Here is a 20046-nt window from a genome sequence, read left to right on the forward strand (position 1 = left end):
ATGCTCTCCATAAAATTATTCTGTGTTTGTTTTTTACACACATCCCCTAATGTGACATGCGATAGGGACATTGGGCCTCATTACAAGTTTGCCGGTCTGGAAACAAGGGTGCCGGTAAACTCATCAGCACCCTTGTTTCCAGACCGGCAAACTACGAGTCTGTCTGCCGGAGCCGCTGTGCCCGACACGTCTGATCCTGCCGGGCGCAGTGGCCACAGTAGGCAGACCCGTCACAGAAGCACCAGTACCGTTGCTAATGGTGCTCCCGTGTCCATATTCCCATAGAGTCCTGTAGGACCCTATGGAAATGGGGATTAACAATTTATCGGCACCAGACTTCCCGGCCGCCAGACTCGGAATGACCCGGTGGCACCGGGAAGTCAGGCGCCAGTACATTATTTCGAGTCTGGCAGCAACCCGTCGGTAGCACCGGCAGGGTCCCCGCCGGACTCGGAAGGAGGCCCAATGTGTGTCTCTATAACTTTGTTTTAGGTAACTTTGTGGTTGCTTGCATGATGTGTCCATGATGGGCTGGTGGCAGCGGTTACATGTGTAGTGTTTTCCATTTTTTTCATTTTTTAAGTTTACTGCTTAATGCCATTTAGAGTACCAAGGGCCTCATTACAAGTTTGGAGGTGCAGTAAAAAAGTGGTATGTTTGGTGGTACCGGAATTACCACTATGTTTACCTCACCGCCAAACTACGAGTTTGGTCTTGAAGTGGGGGATTTACCTCTAGCATCATGCTGGAAGTAAACTGAACACCAAAATAAGCAGATTTACCGCAATGGAATTACTGCTTGCAGTAAATCCATCAAAATTCCCATTGAGACCTATGAACTCGAAAAATAGCGACAAACCCCACCATACCACCATGTGGTAAGTTCAGGGCACCCAGTGGCAGTAACTATTACCGAATTCGGAATGAGGCAGCATATACTCTAAAATGGCTGCTACGTGAAATTTTCACCTGACCTTTGGTCATCATGTAGTTTGTCTTTCTTCCTTCCCTCGAGTGGCCATATTTTCCATATATGGTAAGCCCTTTCTGGGGCAAAGCTCTTGCTTTCACGGGCAAAGTGGAGCTCTGTTTGTGTGGCCGGATGGGTGGGCTGGGGCTCTCTGGACCCAGTCCACATCCATGTCAAAGTGTGTCTGTTGCTGGGCAGATGCAGTGGTCAGAGGCTGTCTAGGATTTCACAGCCCTGCCAGTTTGTAAGCTGCATATCCTTGCAATTCATCCTGCATAAAATATTAACTCCTGCGGCCATCCTTCACATCAGCGTTGGGGCTAAGACTTATCCAGCCATTGGATGAGCTTAGAAGAAGAGTACTCTACGGGCTAGGCAGACACCTCCCTGGGCTACTTGGCTGCACTGGTCACCGTTCTGAGTTAAACCATGGGACTTCACAGATTGTCAGCTTGTGAAATAAGAAGCATTTCCCTGAAGTTGCAGATGATCTCCACAAAGAGGGAACTTGCAGAACCAGTTATGTTGTTTCTATCACAAGGATCGACTACCTCCATTTTCTTCAAGTGGCTGACGCTGTTTGCCATCTGCATCACATCCAAGTCCTCTACAGTTCTTGCCAAAGTGGTGATCCAGTAGTCGTGTGTCCTTGGTGTCCAACTGCCCAGAATCCAGAACCACGGTCTAGCCAGATCCAAAAACCTGACACCAGAAGTGACCTCTTCACCTGAGGCCCCTGGACATCCTCCAATGGAACCACGGCACAAATACAGAAGGCCCACCAACTTCAGGAACTCCTACAGTGGTCCTTGAGTGAATCAGAGTACAAGGGAGAGAGTAAACATACCTGTTTTGCCCCACCTCCCATCTCCATAGGATTCCATGTTCTATGGGCAAAAAGACCTAGCCATATATATCCCTTGCCTAGCCTTGGACGGTTGTGTTCAGGTCAGGTATCATCCCCTGGGTCTCTCCTAGGGTGATTGGATTGGCTGAGGGTCTGTTAAAGAATGTCCTCTTGTTTTTATTGAACTTTGGAACATTTACAAACTATCTGTTGGCTCAAGCTACACTTGTTCAACTTCCTGAAGAGACTCATGGACTCCTGTCTCCTGACTTATGGGGGACTTATGATGTTGAGGGCACTAGGCCTCTCCTTTTCAGGCTATGGAAATATATTTTAAGGCTAGTACTTTATCAGGTTTTCTATGGTGTTTGCTAAATACTTTATTTTAAGCCTACTAGTTTTCAAATAGTTCATTATTTACCTTGTTCTATTGTTTTATTCACTTGCTTTACTACACTTACAGCATTTTGGAAACTATCTCTAACTGCATTTTAAAAGGGCAGTGTTAGTGCTCTTAACGGATCACACAGCTGTTCACAGTGCTAATTCCGAAAACCCATGTTAGCAAACAGCAAGAACGGAAAGAACTCTAAATCAAACAATAGCTGTGCGTATTGTTAAGGTGGATTTTCAGAATCAGCCCCATGGACCGATTCTGAGAGGCCAGCATATTCTGGTGAAAAGGGAAGACATTCTGCCAAAGATCTATCTGGGTGGTGGGACTGAGCAGCAATGCTTAAACCTAGGGCGGTGTGAGAGTGATGGAGGGTTCAGTTAAGCACACACAGAACACTCTTAATAACACAATTTTAGGCCTTGTACAAACTCTAAATAATTAAAAACTACAGGTATGTATGACACTTAAGCATTTTACTTCTATTATATACATGTTCATATGTGCGGTGCGAGCACTTGAAGAAAATGGCATAAGATGGCCCTTTGGCATGGTTGTGGACTGGGTCTATATAGACCCAGTCCCCACATCTCGCCACACACACAGACAGCCACATTGCCAGGAAAGCTGGAGCTTTCTCTGGGAAAGCGCTTACCATACATGGCAAACCCAACCTTGCCAGGGCAGGGAAAGATGGCCAAACTACAGGATGGCCAGAGGACAGGAGAAAATCTCATGGCACAGTCATTTTAGAGTATATGTGTGATGCTGGAAATGCGTTGGAGGGACAGGGCCTCCGTATGCTTGTCCTTTACTGCTTTTCATTGTGTGTTCTGTTGTGTTTTCCACGCAGGAGTTCATGTGGGACTCCTGGCGGTGCAGCTCTCTTTTGGTTTGGTATACAGACCCATGGGATACCCTTCTGGCACCATGGGTAGGGGTACAACCCTGTGCCCCTAGTGTATGTTTTTGGACACCTGTGTGTGGCCCACAGAGCAGGCTATGGGCTGGTGGAAGCTCCATGCTGAATTTGACAGGTGATCTGAGTATCCTCCATTTTGGGATACCCAGGCCCTGCCATTGGGATCAGTTGATTCCTGATAGGAAACAAGATGGCCCCCGTGGCCTCTTGCTTTCTATTGCCTGTGACCTTTTTTCCCAAAGTCCTGGGAAGCCCTGACTCTGTCCCTTCCCCCTGACCGGCTGTTGGGTGGAAGTTCCATATATGGTGTTGTTGTGAAGTCCAGGCCTGACTGGATGGAGCCTTCCCAGTGACTGTATGTTGTGGGTACACCCGGTGGGTGGGATTTGGGTGAATGGAGTGTGTGACGAATACACATTCTGTGTTGTGGGTGACTAGTATCTGGTGTTTGACACAATGACTGAGACAGCCCTGCCCGAAACTGGTATGAATGCAGTGTGGAGTGTTGAATGGCTTGGTACTTGTCCCAATACACATAACTTGTTGTGAGTGTCTGGAGAGGAGTGAATGGCCTGAATGCACTATGCACCTGATTGGATGCCTGCCTGCATGAATGCCCTTCTGACCGATTGGTTGCCTATGTGTGACCCAGCAGAATGAATGGGAGATCAACTAGTATATCTGGGGGCCTCTCGCTGCTAGAATTGGTGTTCAGAAGCTGAAGAGTAACTGGAGTGAAACTGAAGCTTAACCTTGAAACCCTGCTGGAAGAGAAGAAATGCTGTTGCTAACCTTCACAATCTGAAAGCTGCTGTGTCTCCAAGAACTGACCCAGAGAGGACCTGGTAAGGCGCCCTCTTCCCGAGCTACGAGGGACCATCGTGCACCAGCTGATCTTTGCCAAAGCTCCCTGGTAGACAGACCTATGACAGGCTGCCGACCGGAGACGGGGATTGCCGCGGAATCCCAAAGAGAAGCGCCCAGACTGTTGTCCGCCACTTTAGACGACCGCCGTTGCCGACTGGAGCCGCCGCGCTCCCTTTTGCCTAAGAACTTAATTTGAGCCAAGGACGCTCTTGTCTGCATCGCCGCCCGCTTTTTCCCGCTGGAGAAGGCCAGACCGTTGACGGGCCGAGGAGCATTCACCGGTGGGTTTCCTGCCACCTAAAGACCACAGAGACGCCGACGACTCGACGCCCTTGCTGGGCCACAGTTCTTCAACATCTCTTTGCGGTCCAGAACTACCATCACTGAGGTGCCCCACACGCCTCTTCCTTGCAGGACGCCAACGCTCCGTCGTCGACGAGCACCGCTAGGTATGAAGCTGCTTCTTCACCGCCGTAGTTCACCCTGTTCTCCGTCGGACGTTCGACGACCCGTGACTCGATTTCCCGTCGACGAACGCTACAATTCCAGGTAAATTGGGGCTGTAGAACTATTGTAGAGGGAAATAAGACTCATAGAACAATATATGGACTGGGCTTGTGATACATCATTGCTTTACAGGTTGCCAAGGTGGGGGGATCTCCACACAGAACTGTGCCTAGTTGGTAGGGGCCAGTGTTCTACCAATTGTTAAACCATCTTGCTTTCCTTCCGCTCTCTACTGCTGGCTTCCTCTTTATTGATCTGTGTGGCATTTTGACAGTATAGTTGATGCACTTTAATGAGATCTGATAATAATTGTGGTACCACTTTAGAACTGTATATATTTACCATTATTGATTTTCTGAGCACAAAGTGAGTTATTGTGATAGTGTACATAACCTTGAATATTAATTATATAAAGACTGTGTTTTAACTAATACAGTGTGTGGACATTCCTTTGTGGGGGCCTGGGCACTACACTGTACTTAAGAACCAGCCTGCATCACCTCCTGAGAAGCTAGGCCTTGATTGCTCGTCCATTGCTACGACAATAGAGAATCTTGGCTGGGGTCCTCTGTGCCTCTCCTCTACCATATAGAGAGCATAAGTACAGACCCCCCCTCCAGTCTTTACAATATGGACCTCTAAAATGGTATTAAGCAGTTAAAGACAAGAGTGCACAAGACAATAAAAAATGAAAAGGGTAGAACATTATCAGCTGCCACCAGCCCATCCTTGACACATGCAGGCCGGGCATGCAAGTAACCACAAAATTACCAAAAACAAAGTTATAGATAGACTAAGTGTCTTTATCGCATTTCACGGTAAAGTGCTGTGTGCAGGAAAAATAAACAGAACATTTTATAATTGTACTGATAGCCATAGGGGCTGATCAGTGCCCCCTAAAACAGATGTGTTTAGCTTCACTTGTCTGCAAAAGTCGAGACAGCTACAAAACAACAGCAAAATGTCACGGGCCCCCACTGATGTCTATGCAGGGAAAGCAGCAAAAAGAACATCTTTCCTAACACATGTGATAAGGAATATTTTCATATAAAAACTTAAACATTCACTTAAAGAACTGCACCAAATAAAATGCCTTTAACAACTTTTGAAACTTAAGGAAATCATGAGGCATGGAATGCCAGAGGAAATTGATTCTGTGAAGAGACAGTGGGCCTCATTACGAGGTTGGAGGTAGCCTTGCCGGTAAAACTGGCAAGGCTACCCCCAAACCCGCCTCCGGGTCCGGCACCCGCGAATGGACAATTACTGGTCATGCCAAGTTTGACGGACCCAGTAATTGCCCATTCGCGGGTGCCAGTAATAAGGGACTCCCCAGCCCCATTCGGCCCAATAGGGATGAATGGAAATGGGGAGCTCGGATGCACTGGCACCATTCATAAAGGTGCCGGTGCATCCACAAGTTGTGCTTGCGGGTGCCGCACTGCCTGCAAGGTCCGACTTGGCGGACTGAGCGAGACCCGCAAGAACAATTCATAGTGTAGCGGTACGGTAGCAACGGTGCCGGTAGCACTACCGCCGTGTTGTTACTGTACCATCATACTTATAATGAGGCCCAGTGTTTCCGTAAAATGCTGCGACAATGCTTGAGATTCTTGGAAATGCAGAACCTTAAGACAGAAATTATCTCTGGACCAAAGGCCCGTATTTCCACCAAATCTTTACTGAGATGCAAGATAGAAACAAGCCTGGCAATGAGCCACTCAATGGGTCAGACAGGTATATTGAAGGAGAATAAGGGCAGTGAGTGGAGGGTTTTCAAGATAGCTGTCATATGATTGAAGTTCCTCGCCCCAGCAAACACCTTCACAGCAGCATGAAAGTGGAATGCATATGGAATGAGGCAGAACAGGCCAAATGGAATTACTGCTGGTGATCCTGTAACTGATGAGAACCTAAACAAATGACAGCAGGTCTGATGTAGATATACAAGGTTTACCAGAACAAAGGGAAAACAAAATATTAATAATTGAACTTAATTTTGAGAATGAGGCCACAGTAAGACAAAGCATCGAACAATGGGTAGAGGCAGCCAATGACTGAGCAAGCATAGAATTAGTTGACAGAATAAGTTATGGGGCATAAATTAAATCTGACCCTTACCTGGTACAGGGCTTAGCGGGCTCTGAGGGTCCACCTGGGATTCAATTGTGATAACGCCCTCTCGCTCTGGGCCCCAGCCCTCTTCGCTCTGTGCCTTCACCTTGAAGATGTAGGAGTGGTTGGGCAGCAGGTCTTCCACCACTACTGAATTCTCCTTGGGGTCGGCAATGTCGATTTTCCTGAAGTCACCTGTGGAGAGAAACAGACCGAAGGGCCCAGGTAGAAGATAAGTGGCAGTTCCAATGGCTCTCTTCTCACCCCCATATTTTACTAGAAGAATTACTCTTTATTGCAGAATGTGCCACCAACTTCCCCACATTTCTAACACTTCTATCCCTCCAAGGAGGATTTGCTTTGCTAATTCTCGATGGTCAATGTGATTTCAAAAGTAACGGGCAAGAAGAGGATCAGGAGTCAAATGTATAGCTCTGACGGTCATAGAGCATGAATTTGGAGTCTGCTGCCCACGTCTGATTGTGATTCTGAATCCTCACTTCCCACTTACAGACATGGCAAAAACGCCTGTCAAGAGAGCCTACAAGCATAGAGGGATGTTATCATCCAGCCTCAACTGCACAATTGAATTGTGAGAACATGTTTGCAGTATGTTTATCATCAGGGTGTTTATTGTGTGCAGAGCTAGCTTCGGGAAGCAACAGAGATTTACAATCATAGGGGGAAGAACACAGTGAGGGAAGCAGAGAAAGGATGGAGCAGGAGCTAGCAACAGGGGAAGGGGAGGGCAGGACATTTGGCAGCAAGGATCTACAAGCAACCAGGGGAGGAAATAGTACGAGGAACATCACCCTTTCTCAGCTAGGAAGTGGAGGTTGTGAGGAACCAGGGCCCAGGACAGTATTTTCCTGCATTCATCTTTGCAAATGTTGTCAGTTTTCATTTTGGCAGCTATGTGCTCATACTGTAAGAATGTGTATGGTGCATGTTTTAGTTGTGGTGCTATGTGAAGTTTCCTAAGACTGCCTCCCCAATCACATGTTGTGTGAATACCTAGCCCAGTGTATTCTTAAGGATGATCAACTGAGCTGTGTGTAAGTATAACCTGTGGCTTCAAGCTGGGGTATATGTTTTTGGCTCCATGTCTTTGCTGGCTGTCTTCCTTCTGGGTAGGAGTAGAACATGGCCACATATGGTCATTACGCTTTGTGAGCTCAATCCCTACCCTCTCAAACGGCACACCCACTACACAAAGTGGTACCATTGGAGCCTGAATCTTTGTTCCTCTTTTGCCATACAACTGGCAAGTTTGCAACTCCTGCAGTGACCTTCTGTTTGGACCCCCATTTTAGGCCAGTAGAAATGCACGGATAACCTCTACATTGTCCTCTTGACACCATGATGACCTGCAAGGGGGACTTCATGTGCCCACTGCAGTTTGATGAAGGGCCACAAATGCTGAGCGACCACCAACCTTCTATGGGCGCCTCCTGTGGACTCTGTGAATTTTCTGTACAGTAAACCAACTTCCCAATAGATTATATGCTTCCCAGGAGATGTACCCTCCAACTGGGAGCAGGCCTGTGTCCGTCATTTACATAAGTCACCAAGTATCATTTTAATTCTTTTTGTGGTCTCTAAACCTCTTTACGTATTGGGCAGGAGTCTTTCCAAACTTCAGGAGTAGAGGCTGCTTCAGTTTTTTAAAGTCTTTTCTCTGAGGCTTCAACAACTCCATAAAAGCACTGCCGCCATTCTGGGGAACTCTGTTGAGCAACCATGCAATTCTATCAGATTCATTCACCTCTTGTACTTCACAAGCAATCAATAATGTCATTTTTTCATTACAGACCTTCAACAGATCCTTAAGAAATCTTGGATGAGAGCAGGACCCAGAACCATTCCCCATTCCCAAACCCTTGGGAGGATCCTTTAGACCCTTGAAGTCTAGCTAACTCCCGCTAAAATGTTCTGTCCTTCTCTTTCTCAGACCTCTCAAATTCAATTTTTGAAATTTTGTAATTGATTTCTTTTTTTTTCATCCTCAACTTCTCTTTCTTAAAATCAAATACAGCCTCAGCTTCAGATGTGGTAATAGCGACTCGAGAAGCCACCCCCTCTTCCTTGTGACATATGTGGTTTCCAGAACAACAGGACCATTAATGTTAGTAGGCAATGCCCCAGCACCTTCTACTGTACATCACTAGCATCAGGTAAAAATTACATTCTAGCTTCCTGGTGATCTATAAGTATCTGCACAAGATCAACTTTACACCAGAGGTAGGTAGACCCTTCTCCACACTTAGCTTTTCAAATAATTCTTTTTGTGCAAAGCAAGAGTACCACTATTGTTTGTTTCCTTAATAAGATATATACGTTAGAAAACACACATATGTGGTTGAAGTCATATTTCTGTACATAGCTTGTACATTTTTACAGACCTTGCACTTTTTAAAGCCTAGTTTTCTGGGTAACAAGAACTAAGGTATCTCTCCAGTGAATATACACTGAGGGCCTCATTACGACCCTGGCGCTCCCGTAATGAACAGTGCCGGTACGGGACTGGCACCGTTCATTACGGGATGCCCTATTACGAGGTTCCCTTGCAGGACCCACTCAGAATGTCTGGTCAGACCAGACGTCCTTTGCGGGTCCCTCAAGGGGACCAGGGAGCTAATAACGGGCCCGTTATTAGCTCCCTCCCCATTGCCATTGAGCCCTATGGGGGCTGAAATGGGAATGGGGATGGGTTCCTTCAATGAGGAATTACGGTGTCCTCCAAGGTTGGAATGGCCTGGTAATTCCTCATTGAAGGAACCCGGACCTGGAACCTGGTATGGAGGCAGCCATGCCCGAATTAAGGGCATGGCTGCCTCCATACTCGTAATGAGGCCCTGAGTGTCAAAGACTTTATCCCTTTTCTGCCACCAATTTGTTAAGATGGATTTCTAAAATCAGCCACTTAGGGGAGGAATTTAGGAGGCCACCCTATTTATGGTTAACAGGAAAGACACTGAGAGATTAGCCAAAACCCAATCAAGGTAGTGAGGAAGAGCAGTCAAGGCTTAGTCTCAGGAAAAGTTTGATCATGGTCTAGGGCCACAATGATTCCACACAGAACAACCTCAATAATTAAAACCAGGGAGTATAAAAAAAATACAATTATTTAGTAGGCTTTTGTAAACACACTAATCAGACAAATATCACAGGTAAGTAATTCAAGGCAAGAAAAACTGTTAGATGTAGACAGAATAATCATAAGCAAGTTCCCTCTGTCTTATAAACTACAGCCCTAAGATGTATGGGGCCTTGTGCCCAAAAAGTCACCAGTTTTAATATGGTTTCTAAAGAGGAGATATTTCAGACCCAATGCAGTGGTATATGATGGTGATTGAAAAGTTCCTTAAAGTGATGTAAGTATTTACTACAAGTAAGGTACTTAACACACTGTATCCTGTTAAAAGATAATTCTTAGGACAGGATCCTTGACCCAGGTCAGTCCAGAGGGAGTTTAGGAACAAGGGCTTTCCACCCAATGCTACCCTATGGGGGGACCCGACAGGGGTGGGGGAGGGGCAGCACCAGATATGTTCATTTACTCCCTGACCCCGATTCTTCCAGGTGAAACTGAAAGTCTTCCGGAATGTTCTGGGGCTCCAATCTTCTGTCTTTGGTTCGGGCAAGGGGATCCCAGGGGTTGTGGGTGCAGATGTCACTACTTGTGTCTGGTGCTAGTCGTGGTTCTCACCAGATAGCTCCAGGCAACTTCTTGAAGAAGACCCCTAAACAAAGAAAAGATGCAGACCTTGGTGGTGCACACCCTTCAGGTCACAACACAGGATTGCAGGATTGCAGAAGGATGATGATTCCAGCTGAGGTCACCACGGTCAGGTGGTGACAAGCGATCTTCCAGCTGTGAGCAGAGCGGCAGCTTCAGCTCAGCTTCTCTTGTCATGAAAAAGACTGGTGAATTATCCATAAGCTGAAGATCCTGTGAGTCCCAAGGCTCTGCTTAGCGTGGTGACAGCTGCAGCACAGTAGCCCAAAAGGGAGCTGGTCAGTCCACCAAGTGGTCCACAGACACTTCCAAAGTTTTCCAAGGCATGCATCCATGTGAAGGGGTCAAGACTGTTTTTTCCCACCGATCCAGGGGTCAAAGCACCAACACAGGTCTTCTGACATCAGGCTAAGGAGCAGGGCTTCACTGGGTCAATCACTAGAGTCAATGCTGGTCAGTTGCAGGGGTCGTCCTCAGGTCGTCAGAGGGCTGCTTTTCTTCGTAGAAGTCTTGGTTCCAACGATGATCTGTTTAATAGCTGCAGGAACCCTCATTTTATACAAGATTCTGACTGGGAGCTCGTCCAAGCCCACTAATGGTAAGGATCTGCAACATTTAGGCAGCCTAGTGTTGTCTGGTCCTGGGCAACCACTGGTGATCACATCTGTCCAACAACAGACTTTTGGGTGCCAGAGGATGTGGTTTGGGACAGACAGTCCCAACCCCCTCCTCTGGTTCACACACACAAAGCCCACTTGCCCACAAAAGCAGCTTATAGACCTCAGGACTAGAGGCTTGATTCAATGCGAGGATGCAACTTGGCCATTGTTTCTTTCTGTATAATTGTAGGGTCTTGTGCAAATCAACAAGACATTGATGTGATCTGAAAGGAAACACTGGTTTACAATTTCCCAACTTCTGATGATGTCAGAAATGCAATCTGATGAGAGAGCCAATGCATGTGTCAATGTGAATTTCCATTCAATGTAACTAGGGAATCACACTATAGACTATGGTACGGGCCATGACACTCACTTGTCTACTAGATGAGAAGGTAATAAAGATCAAGTGACTTTCTAACAGATCTGTGATGCAATACAGAGCGATTACAGGCAAGGGATTAATGTAAAGGTCCTATTCCTTCACTCCCGGTGCCCTAGACCTTACTGAAGCATACCCCATCCTTGGACCAGAAGATGCTACAGACCTAGAATGGAGAAATACCCATCTCCGTACTGGAGGACAAGCCATCCCTGGACCACAGGACATCCCATCCTATCCCAGGACTGGAAGGGGGGCACCCTATTCCTTCAATGAAAGAAGCAACATCCCAATATTGGAAAACACCTTATACCTTTAGCGGACAATACTTCATCCTATCCCAGGACTGTGAGAAAGTCCCATCCATAGACTGAAAGAACAACATCCTATATTGGAAAATTCCATCTGCAATTAATGGAGAACACTTCATCCCTAGATGGAAGAGAGGAAGATCCATCATTGAAATGGGAGATGCTCCATCTCAGTACTGATGGGCTTGCCATCACTGGCCTCCCATCCTATCTAAGAAGGGTGGAGGGTGGTGCCCCATCCCTCAAATGAACAAAATATAGTTTTGGAAAATGCTTTATTCAGTTAATGAAGAATACTTGATCCCTAGTAACACAGAACCCCATCACTGGTTTGGAAGATGTCCCAACTCTATACTGGAGTACATTCCATCCCTGGACTGCTGGACATGACATACTATCCCTGGACTGGAGGAAACCCCATCTCTCAAAAGGAAGAAACAACATCCCTATATTGGAAGATGCATCAGACCATTAATGGAGAATACTTCATCCCTAAAATGGCGGAAGAACCATCCTGAGCTGGATGATGTCCCATCTCTAGATTTATGTTCAGACTATGAGCCATTCTACTTTACCACTTGAGAATACACCAGCCTTGGGCCATTATGAAGTCTCTTACTTCCATTCAAAAGTTGGTAGTGCACACGGTATCCTTTCACAGGTTTCTCGCACTGTGGCTCCTGCCAGCTGACTTTCAGGGAAGTGGGCCCAAGGGCAGAAAACACCAACCGGGTTGGGGTGTCGGGAACACCGGCTGTCAGCTTGGAATCTGAACATGGAAAGGAGAAAAGAAGAATATCAGTTTCATGGGCCAAAAAACCTGCAGTGCATTCTGGGATTGTGTTATCACTGTTGGCCATAACCCATCTTCTACAAGGCATGGCTAAAGCACCTCAGGGCTCTAAATAGACATAGAAACCAGTCTGTAACACTGACCTCAAGCTTTAACAAAACACTGCTTTCCCCTGCATCCCTACCACCATCCACACAGTTAAACCTCCGCAAAAGGGGTCTCAAAGTGAAGCATGTTTGAGAAAGAATGCAACATGATGAGGCTCCGAAAGAAACTCAATGAGTTTCCAGAAACATCTTTGCCCTCCCCATCTGGCTCACTCACTCACCCTGAAGGACCATGTCGAGGCTGCTCAATGCATCTCGCACGTCTTCTGAGTGAGTGCGGCTTCTCAGGCTCTGAGGATGGGCCAGGGGCAACCCCAGTCTGCTCTGCCCTGCCATGCCTGTGCAGAGAAAGAGAGGGGGTCAGAAGAGATGGCTGCCATGCTTAGCCTCACATGGGGGCGTCAATGACATGGGGAGGCAAGTGTTGTTCTGCGTCAGGATATGAGATAGACAAATGCCCACAAATCTGAAGGGATTGTGGGCATCTGACTTTCATGCAATCCTTTCACCCACCAACACAACCTCTGGCACCAACCCATCAGCTTGTGGTCCCCTCTCACCCAACTACTATCACTATCCAAGTGGAAAGGTCACCCTTCTTCCAGCGCAGCATTATTATTGCATCCACTAGCCTATCCTCTGCCCACCATCATCTGTGGCCAGGAACCGCAAAATCCATCTGCCTTTGTGACCATTATTATCAGAAACGCCAAATACTTCACAACTCACCCACTCTCTCATGTATCCTCATCCTTGTCATTGTCCACCAGCAGCCCAGAACCCCTTTCACCCTCACGCAAGCATCATTAACTACCAATCTCACAAACCCAAACCCCTCTTACCCCCTACTATCACTAAACACCTACCTCCATACCCACACTTTTTTTTATCTATAATCATCCTTTCTGCCCGCCAAACCAACCACCGACTAGCCTATCTACTAGCATTATCGTACCCAAACAGCCAGACCCATACTCCCCTTTACCTATGAAGATCCCTGTGCACAAAAACAACAACACTCCTCCACTCTATTAGTAGTGCCCACTCGCCTGACATCCATCCTATTCTCTCATCTATAACCATTGGTTACCCAAATCACTTCCCACCTATCAGCATCACAAAGGGTCATTGATCTCAATTGTCCAATATCTCTTCACCTATCATCAATATCTACAGGCCTCAAACCCAGCCTAAACCTTCACTTATCAATGTACACTCACCTCACAACCACAGACTCTCTCGCCTATCCAATTCAGTATCTGTTTTTCACATTTGAAAGTACAAAGGGAGTTTGGGCTGTAACATAGTTGAGTCTCAGGTCAGTAAATGTACATATTTCTTGAGCCCAGCTCCCATTGTTCTGGGGTCAGCATAAAGTCCAGAACAAATGACAGCAACAGCCTCAGAATGTTAGGGTGGGCTAAATGCATGAAGCTTGGATATCATGCTAGTGTACTAGGTTTCCTCAAATGCCTCTGATGAGGGGCACATCCCAGCCCTGTAGAGTGATGGTATACGTTCTTCCACTTAAGAAAGATTAGATGAACCATGTAGGCCTCTTACAGACACGGACAATGGCTGGTACATGCTGGAGGGGATAAAGCAGGGATATCAATGAGTGGTAGATGAGATGGTGTTAATACAAAAAGGATTAGACGTGACTTTCCATGGAAAGGCATGAGCCCGTAGAGATGGTGGCAGGAGGGCGTGCAACTCTGAACAGTAGACAGGGGGAGCAGGTTGTTTATGGGATGTACGAGGTGATGAAAGACAGGACACAGGGTGCATGGGTGCAGCACCCACACTCTGTACCTATGGCTTCAGAAATCCCAGAGGGATCATCGGGCATGACTATAGACTCCAGAGCACCATAGTTGCCGCAGTGACGCTTCACCTGTGCCGGTTTGCCGAAATCTGCTTTCTGTGGCATGAGGTACATTCTCCAAGCATCGTTGCCTGCCGGAAAGAGAAACCTTCCCGGCCGGTCTAAGGACAGTACAAAACAAAAACAGATACACCAGTGAGGCCTGTGGGAAGGAAGGCAATGCAGGATGTAGGGAGAATGGCAATATTGTGAGCATGGCTCCTGACTAGTGACGTTGGTAAGCAGGAAGGTCATGTAAAGTGTGAACGTAGACTCCTGAGTGTTAAGTTAAAGGGGCCAAAGCAATGCAGACTTTGAGAAGACAATCATAAGCATTAAGATGCAGAAAGTATAAAATAAATGATTGCTTTCTTCCTACCCACCTTTTGCAATTCAAAGTGTCAAATGGAGTACGACCAGTGAAGCTGGGCAGGACGAAGGAATCCCAGGTGTGAGAGCAGAGCTCTGGTCAGTGAAGAATGGGCAGGAGGAAATGACTGTAGGCTGTGGGCATGCAGCCCAAGTTAGCAGATTTTCTTGGAACACAATATAAAATCTGAGCATGAAGTCTAGAGACGACTGGACCATAGGAAGATAAATGCAGGATGAAAATGGTATTACCCAATTTGTTTGAATTTAATTGATTGTATGATAGATTTGGCCGAATTCAGCCAGTTCGATTTGGACGATTAAATTCGACCACATTTTGTAATCAATACCGAGCATGGGAAGCAGGGGTTGCGTGGTTGTCCCCCACTTCCCATGTTTGGTAGCGATTGCCTTTGGGGGTACTGAGGGTGTCCCCCACCTTCGAAGGACTGGAGGCGGGGAACAGGAAAGACAAAATAGAAAAGCGGACCCTGTGGCGTCGGATCCGACCTGTGTAAGAGGGATGGAACTGAGGCTGCAGGGTCAGAAGGAGGCGGAGGAACAAAAGGTAAGTGGGGAGGGATGTATTGGGGTCCGCGTTTTGCCAAATTTGGCTGCATAAAAAATGTATTCGGGTGGGGGGGCGAAATTGACCATGCTCAGTTCCGCTGCAAAGTATTCTGTCATGGTCAAATCACGTATATCCATGTAAACAAAGAGCTCTGATCAGTGAAATGTAACAGGGAGAAGTCAATCTCAGGGGTGAGCACTGAACCCTAATACAAAGTGGGAGGACCGAGAATGGACCAACAGGGCTGGGAGGAAGGAAATGCAGCTGTGATGTTCACCAGAAGGATCCCAGGTAATTTTTTCCAAGATAGTCAGTAGTGCATTGAATATTCTGGGTGTCTGAGAATTCCCTTTCCCACCCCCCAATTGTGTTCATTGTCTTTTCACAGCCCCCACTGGAAGCGTGATTAGTTCATATTTAAGGAAGACACTGACTTCTTGCCTTAAGAAAAAGTTTGCATGTAAGTATAGGCAGAGTGAGTGAATACACAGTGAATGCCATAAGGGGAAGGGTGTAGCGCTGGTAGGTATTCACATGCACACCTCCGTCCTTCTCCTGATTTATATATTGTGTCCCGCTCATGTCTGGACTAAGCCATACTCATCTTATTAGCTCAAATGACAGCAAAACACATGTTACATGTTGATTCTACTTTTTTCCAGCTGGGTATGGATGGCATGTGTTGGAGTAGATTTCCTTTTTGATTGAAATTCTATCCACCTGTGAGTCCCTGAGCACTTTTTGCTGGCCTCTTGGTTTTTATCTAACTGCCCTGAGTGGGAACCTTTTTCCACACTGAATCATTCTTTTACTCTGTACTAGGGAACCCTTTTTTCTCATTTTGATACTGTTTCATGGAGTTATGTTTTCCTCCATGCGTTCTGATATCTATATTTTATTAGTGCAGCAAGCAGCACATTCTGTGCAGTGTTGCCGGAAGCTCCTTGCGCTACCCTTTTTCATTTTAACTGGGTTGACTACAGTTACCAGGGCAGGGGGACATCCTTTTGTCCCTCCTGTATTTTATTTTGTGAGATCAGAACACCCCACCTTATATGGAGTGCTGAGGGGAAACATTGCCTCCCTGTTCTCACATCTCCAGTAGTTACTGTTACAAGTTCATCTGACAGGCTGGTGGCAGTGTACCTTTTTGCATGACTTTTTGTGGACTTCTACCGCAGTCTGTCTTCACAGCTGCAGTAGGGACACAGGGGTCACAATTTGCCCCAAATGGTGGCTGTATTGTTTTAATCCCTGTTCATGATGACTTGTTCTTACTTGAGCCTTCTTCTACCTTCCTGGATGGGGGAGGTCTTGATGGGTCTATTGTATTTGGCGGCCTTTCCTTGGAAATCCCTCCAAGGTGCTGTGAGTGCCTGAAAGGACAGCAAGTGGGAGAGGTAACCAAACCTCCCCTGGTCTTTGTCCTGCAGTGTGCCTGCCTGGAAACAGTTTGAACTGCGAAGCTGGCTGTCCCAGTGGACAACCACCCCTCAGATTTTCGATGAGAGGCTTGAATGCTTATTGGTGGGCTCAGTCAGTTTTCTTGTATAAAAAGGTGAGGGTCCTGGAGCTGAACCTCAGAGTCCACCACTGGACTGAAAATCTGAAGATGAATTCAGAGGACGTCCCAGCAACTTCAAAGCGTCTGCTAGAGCCGTTGAGTGACCGCTGATGACTCAACCCCAAATTCCAAGGGATTGGGAAGATCTCTTGAAGACGACGTCCTCCCCTGGCCTGGTGGCCATAAACAGTCTGAAGACCACCTGCATTTTGCGTCATCCCACGAAGAGCTGCAACTTTCCCGGGCTGCAAACTCCCAATACCCTGTGACCTGTGCCATTTTGCGGGGCAGTGTCGTGTGAAGAGCAGAACCGGCTGAAATCTTGTGGGAATCCTTCTTGGCCTGCTGTGACACTTTCCCACTACTTAAAGTCCCCTCAGCTGAGTTGATAGCCGGAGAACTGAAGAAAAGACTCCCAGAAAACAACTGTTGCTGAAATGAAACCTGTGAAGGGCTCCAACGCACCAGCGCCATGAAGATCCACTGTTGGGCGTCCCACTGCTCGAGTGCATCCATCTGCTCACTCCAAAGTTCCTTCTTCATCCACCCAAACTGGGGACAACTGTCACCTCACCTTGGGGAACCAACCTGCTGCACCAAGTCCTTCATTGATAAGGTACTTTTCCAAGCCCAGGTACTTACCTTGGTCTTGTTGCGTTGCTCAGGTTTTCTTGCCGGGATGCAGTTAAGATGTTACTTGCACCCCACTTCAGGGCACCGCGAGTCCCCTTAGGGTGAACAAACCATTGGGCTCTAAATTGCCAAAACTAACTGTTACCTACCTGCAAACCTGAAGACATACTCATAGACGTTGTGCTACTTTTTATTGTACTGTGATTTTACTGCATGGATAGTACTTACATGACTTATTTTCTAAAGCCTTAGTGTATATAAAAAAAGCAACTATTTGTATATAACTGCTAGTGTGTCAGTGTTTCCTTGAGCCAATTGTATGCTGTAAGTACTGTGTGCCTCACTACAGCCCTTCTCCCTCCTAGAGTAAGCCTGGCTTCTCAGCCATTGCTACCAAACCTTTGGGTAGTTCAGACTAAACCTAAGGGATTAGAACCCTGCTACCTGAGGCGGGCTTTTCCAAGTTCTGTCACAGACAGTAACTTGTGTAAAACTCCCTAACATCATGTAACTAATCCAAAAGCTGTAATACATAGCCTGGAATGGTAAATGCATCTGTTATTGTCTGACACGGAAAGTGTGGTATTTTGCTAATCTCATGCTCAAAAACTCTGCCAGGTACATCCATTGTAGTGGGAAAAATAAAGTGTGCTTGTGGTGATTGATGCTTCACTAGGTATGCTCTCTAGGTAAAATGGAGAGTTGGTCAGAGTTTCTGCTGCTGTTGTGCAACTTTTTCCACAACTTTTTTGTCAGCACGATTGGGTAAAGGTTAACTCACAGAACCTTGAAAAGTTGTCCTTTGAAGCTGGATTTACCTAGGTTGATTTCGAGAAGAAACTACATTAATAGGATAACATGCAGGGTTTAGGTACACACCGCATGCCATGAGACATGGGCACTTTGGTTTATGAAATAGAAAGGTCCAGAGAGTCCAACATCTGAGTACAAAGGGAACATGAAGAAGGTGCCAATTTATGGGCTAACGGGGGAGCTTATTTTCCTATCATCAAGGGTGAAAATGTGTTTTCAGGAAGTGCAATCAACTGGATGTTAAAATGTCAAGGTCCTCACCTCCTGTGGCGGACATGGAAGGGGATCAGGAGTCAGAGAGATGACATGAAGACCTGCCACTAGTGTGGAAAGGAGGGAGCATGTATAGAAACTTCCCCACTCAAACATGGGAAAGAGGGGTGTGAATAGAAACAATTTCATTTAAGGGGACAGAAGGGGGGACTGCAGGTCGGAGAGGCAGAGGGACTGTCGCCATGCAGTGTTGGCAGGAGGAGCTCTGCAGTGGGAGGGATAGAAACACACGTCTTCCGCATTGGATCAGGAGTCACTCTGGGATTGGAAAGGATGGAAAGAAAGCCCAGCATGGAACGGACAGAGAAAGCCCAGCATTGGACGGACGGAGAAAGCCCGGCATGGGACGGACAGAGTTCTCGTGTGAGACAAGTACGGTCCCTTCAGTGTGTGAGGAAGAGGGAGACCTGTGTGTAGGAGGGTCAGAGGGAACCACTTCCAGTCTGGGAGAAGTTACCCTGAAGTGAAGATCATACACCTATTCCGAATGTGGGATGGGGGTTGCTGTGGGATTCCGAGGACTACAGACAATCTTCTGGCTCTGCTACACGGGCTTCACAGGGCTATTCCCCTCTGAGTGTAGGTTAGTGATCGGGCTTCAGCACACTCATACTCACCATGTCCCGTCACAACGGTATTGTACTCCCTTGTTACAGTGGAACCTCCGAACATCCTGCTGTCCTGGTACATGCCTGGGCTCAGTTGACCGTAGGTGGTGGTACTCGTGCCCATGCTTGGGCTCAGTTGGCTGAAGTTGGTGGTGGTTGTACTCATGCTGGGGCTCAACTGGCTGTAGTTGGTGGTCGTTGACCCCATGCCTGGAATCAGGTGGCTGTAGTTAGTTGTAGATGTTTTAATGTTCCCAATCATCTGGTTGTAGGTGGCGGAAGAGGAGCTTGCGTTCCTGGACAAAGAGGTCCCTCCGCTCGTGTAGTTGTAATCCAGGCGTCCGTTTATCAAATAATCTGAAAGAGAGGATTGGTTGATTTAGTACTGGCAGTTACAATGAAGGCCCCAGTTGATTTCCATATTGACTGCCCCCATTCCCTGACCGCTGGCACTCAGCATTCCCCTAACAGCTTTTGACAGAGTGTATATAGAGCCGCAAATTGTTTTGGTGCTGGAATTTCCCTATTGGTAAATGCATTAAGTGACCTGCTCATAGCCATTGACAGTAGACGAGGCATTATGGAGCAGTGGCTAAGGCTTTACAGGTTTCTGAACAGACAGGAGTTCATGAGGCAACCTTTCTGAACTTACAGATCATGTGGCACTCCTACTGTTGGGCTCCCACTAGGGCATGATGGGGAGGAGGACCATACTTCTATCGAAAATCTTCTTTTGCG

At 46.9% G+C, this 20046-nt stretch overlaps 1 protein-coding gene across 5 annotated transcripts in view; it reads right to left on the reverse strand.

Annotated features, from left to right (window-relative positions):
- Window positions 1–20046, reverse strand: part of ITGB4 (integrin subunit beta 4) — a 436088-nt gene that overhangs the window by 24944 nt on the left and 391098 nt on the right. For 3 of the 5 annotated variants that reach the window (XM_069654756.1, XM_069654755.1, XM_069654760.1), the window contains 4 exons: window positions 19318–19665; window positions 14426–14599; window positions 12333–12482; window positions 6629–6817 (listed from right to left, as the gene is read on the reverse strand). In XM_069654756.1, the coding sequence (XP_069510857.1) occupies window positions 6629–6817; window positions 12333–12482; window positions 14426–14599; window positions 19318–19665 (861 nt within the window). Of the gene's footprint in view, window positions 1–6628; window positions 6818–12332; window positions 12483–12834; window positions 12952–14425; window positions 14600–19317; window positions 19666–20046 lie in introns of all 5 variants that reach the window. The other 2 variants (XM_069654757.1, XM_069654759.1) reach the window with 2 other exon arrangements.

This window comes from Ambystoma mexicanum, chromosome 3q, assembly GCF_040938575.1.
Source record: "Ambystoma mexicanum isolate Mex_15411 chromosome 3q, UKY_AmexF1_1, whole genome shotgun sequence".
NCBI lineage: Eukaryota > Metazoa > Chordata > Amphibia > Caudata > Ambystomatidae > Ambystoma > Ambystoma mexicanum.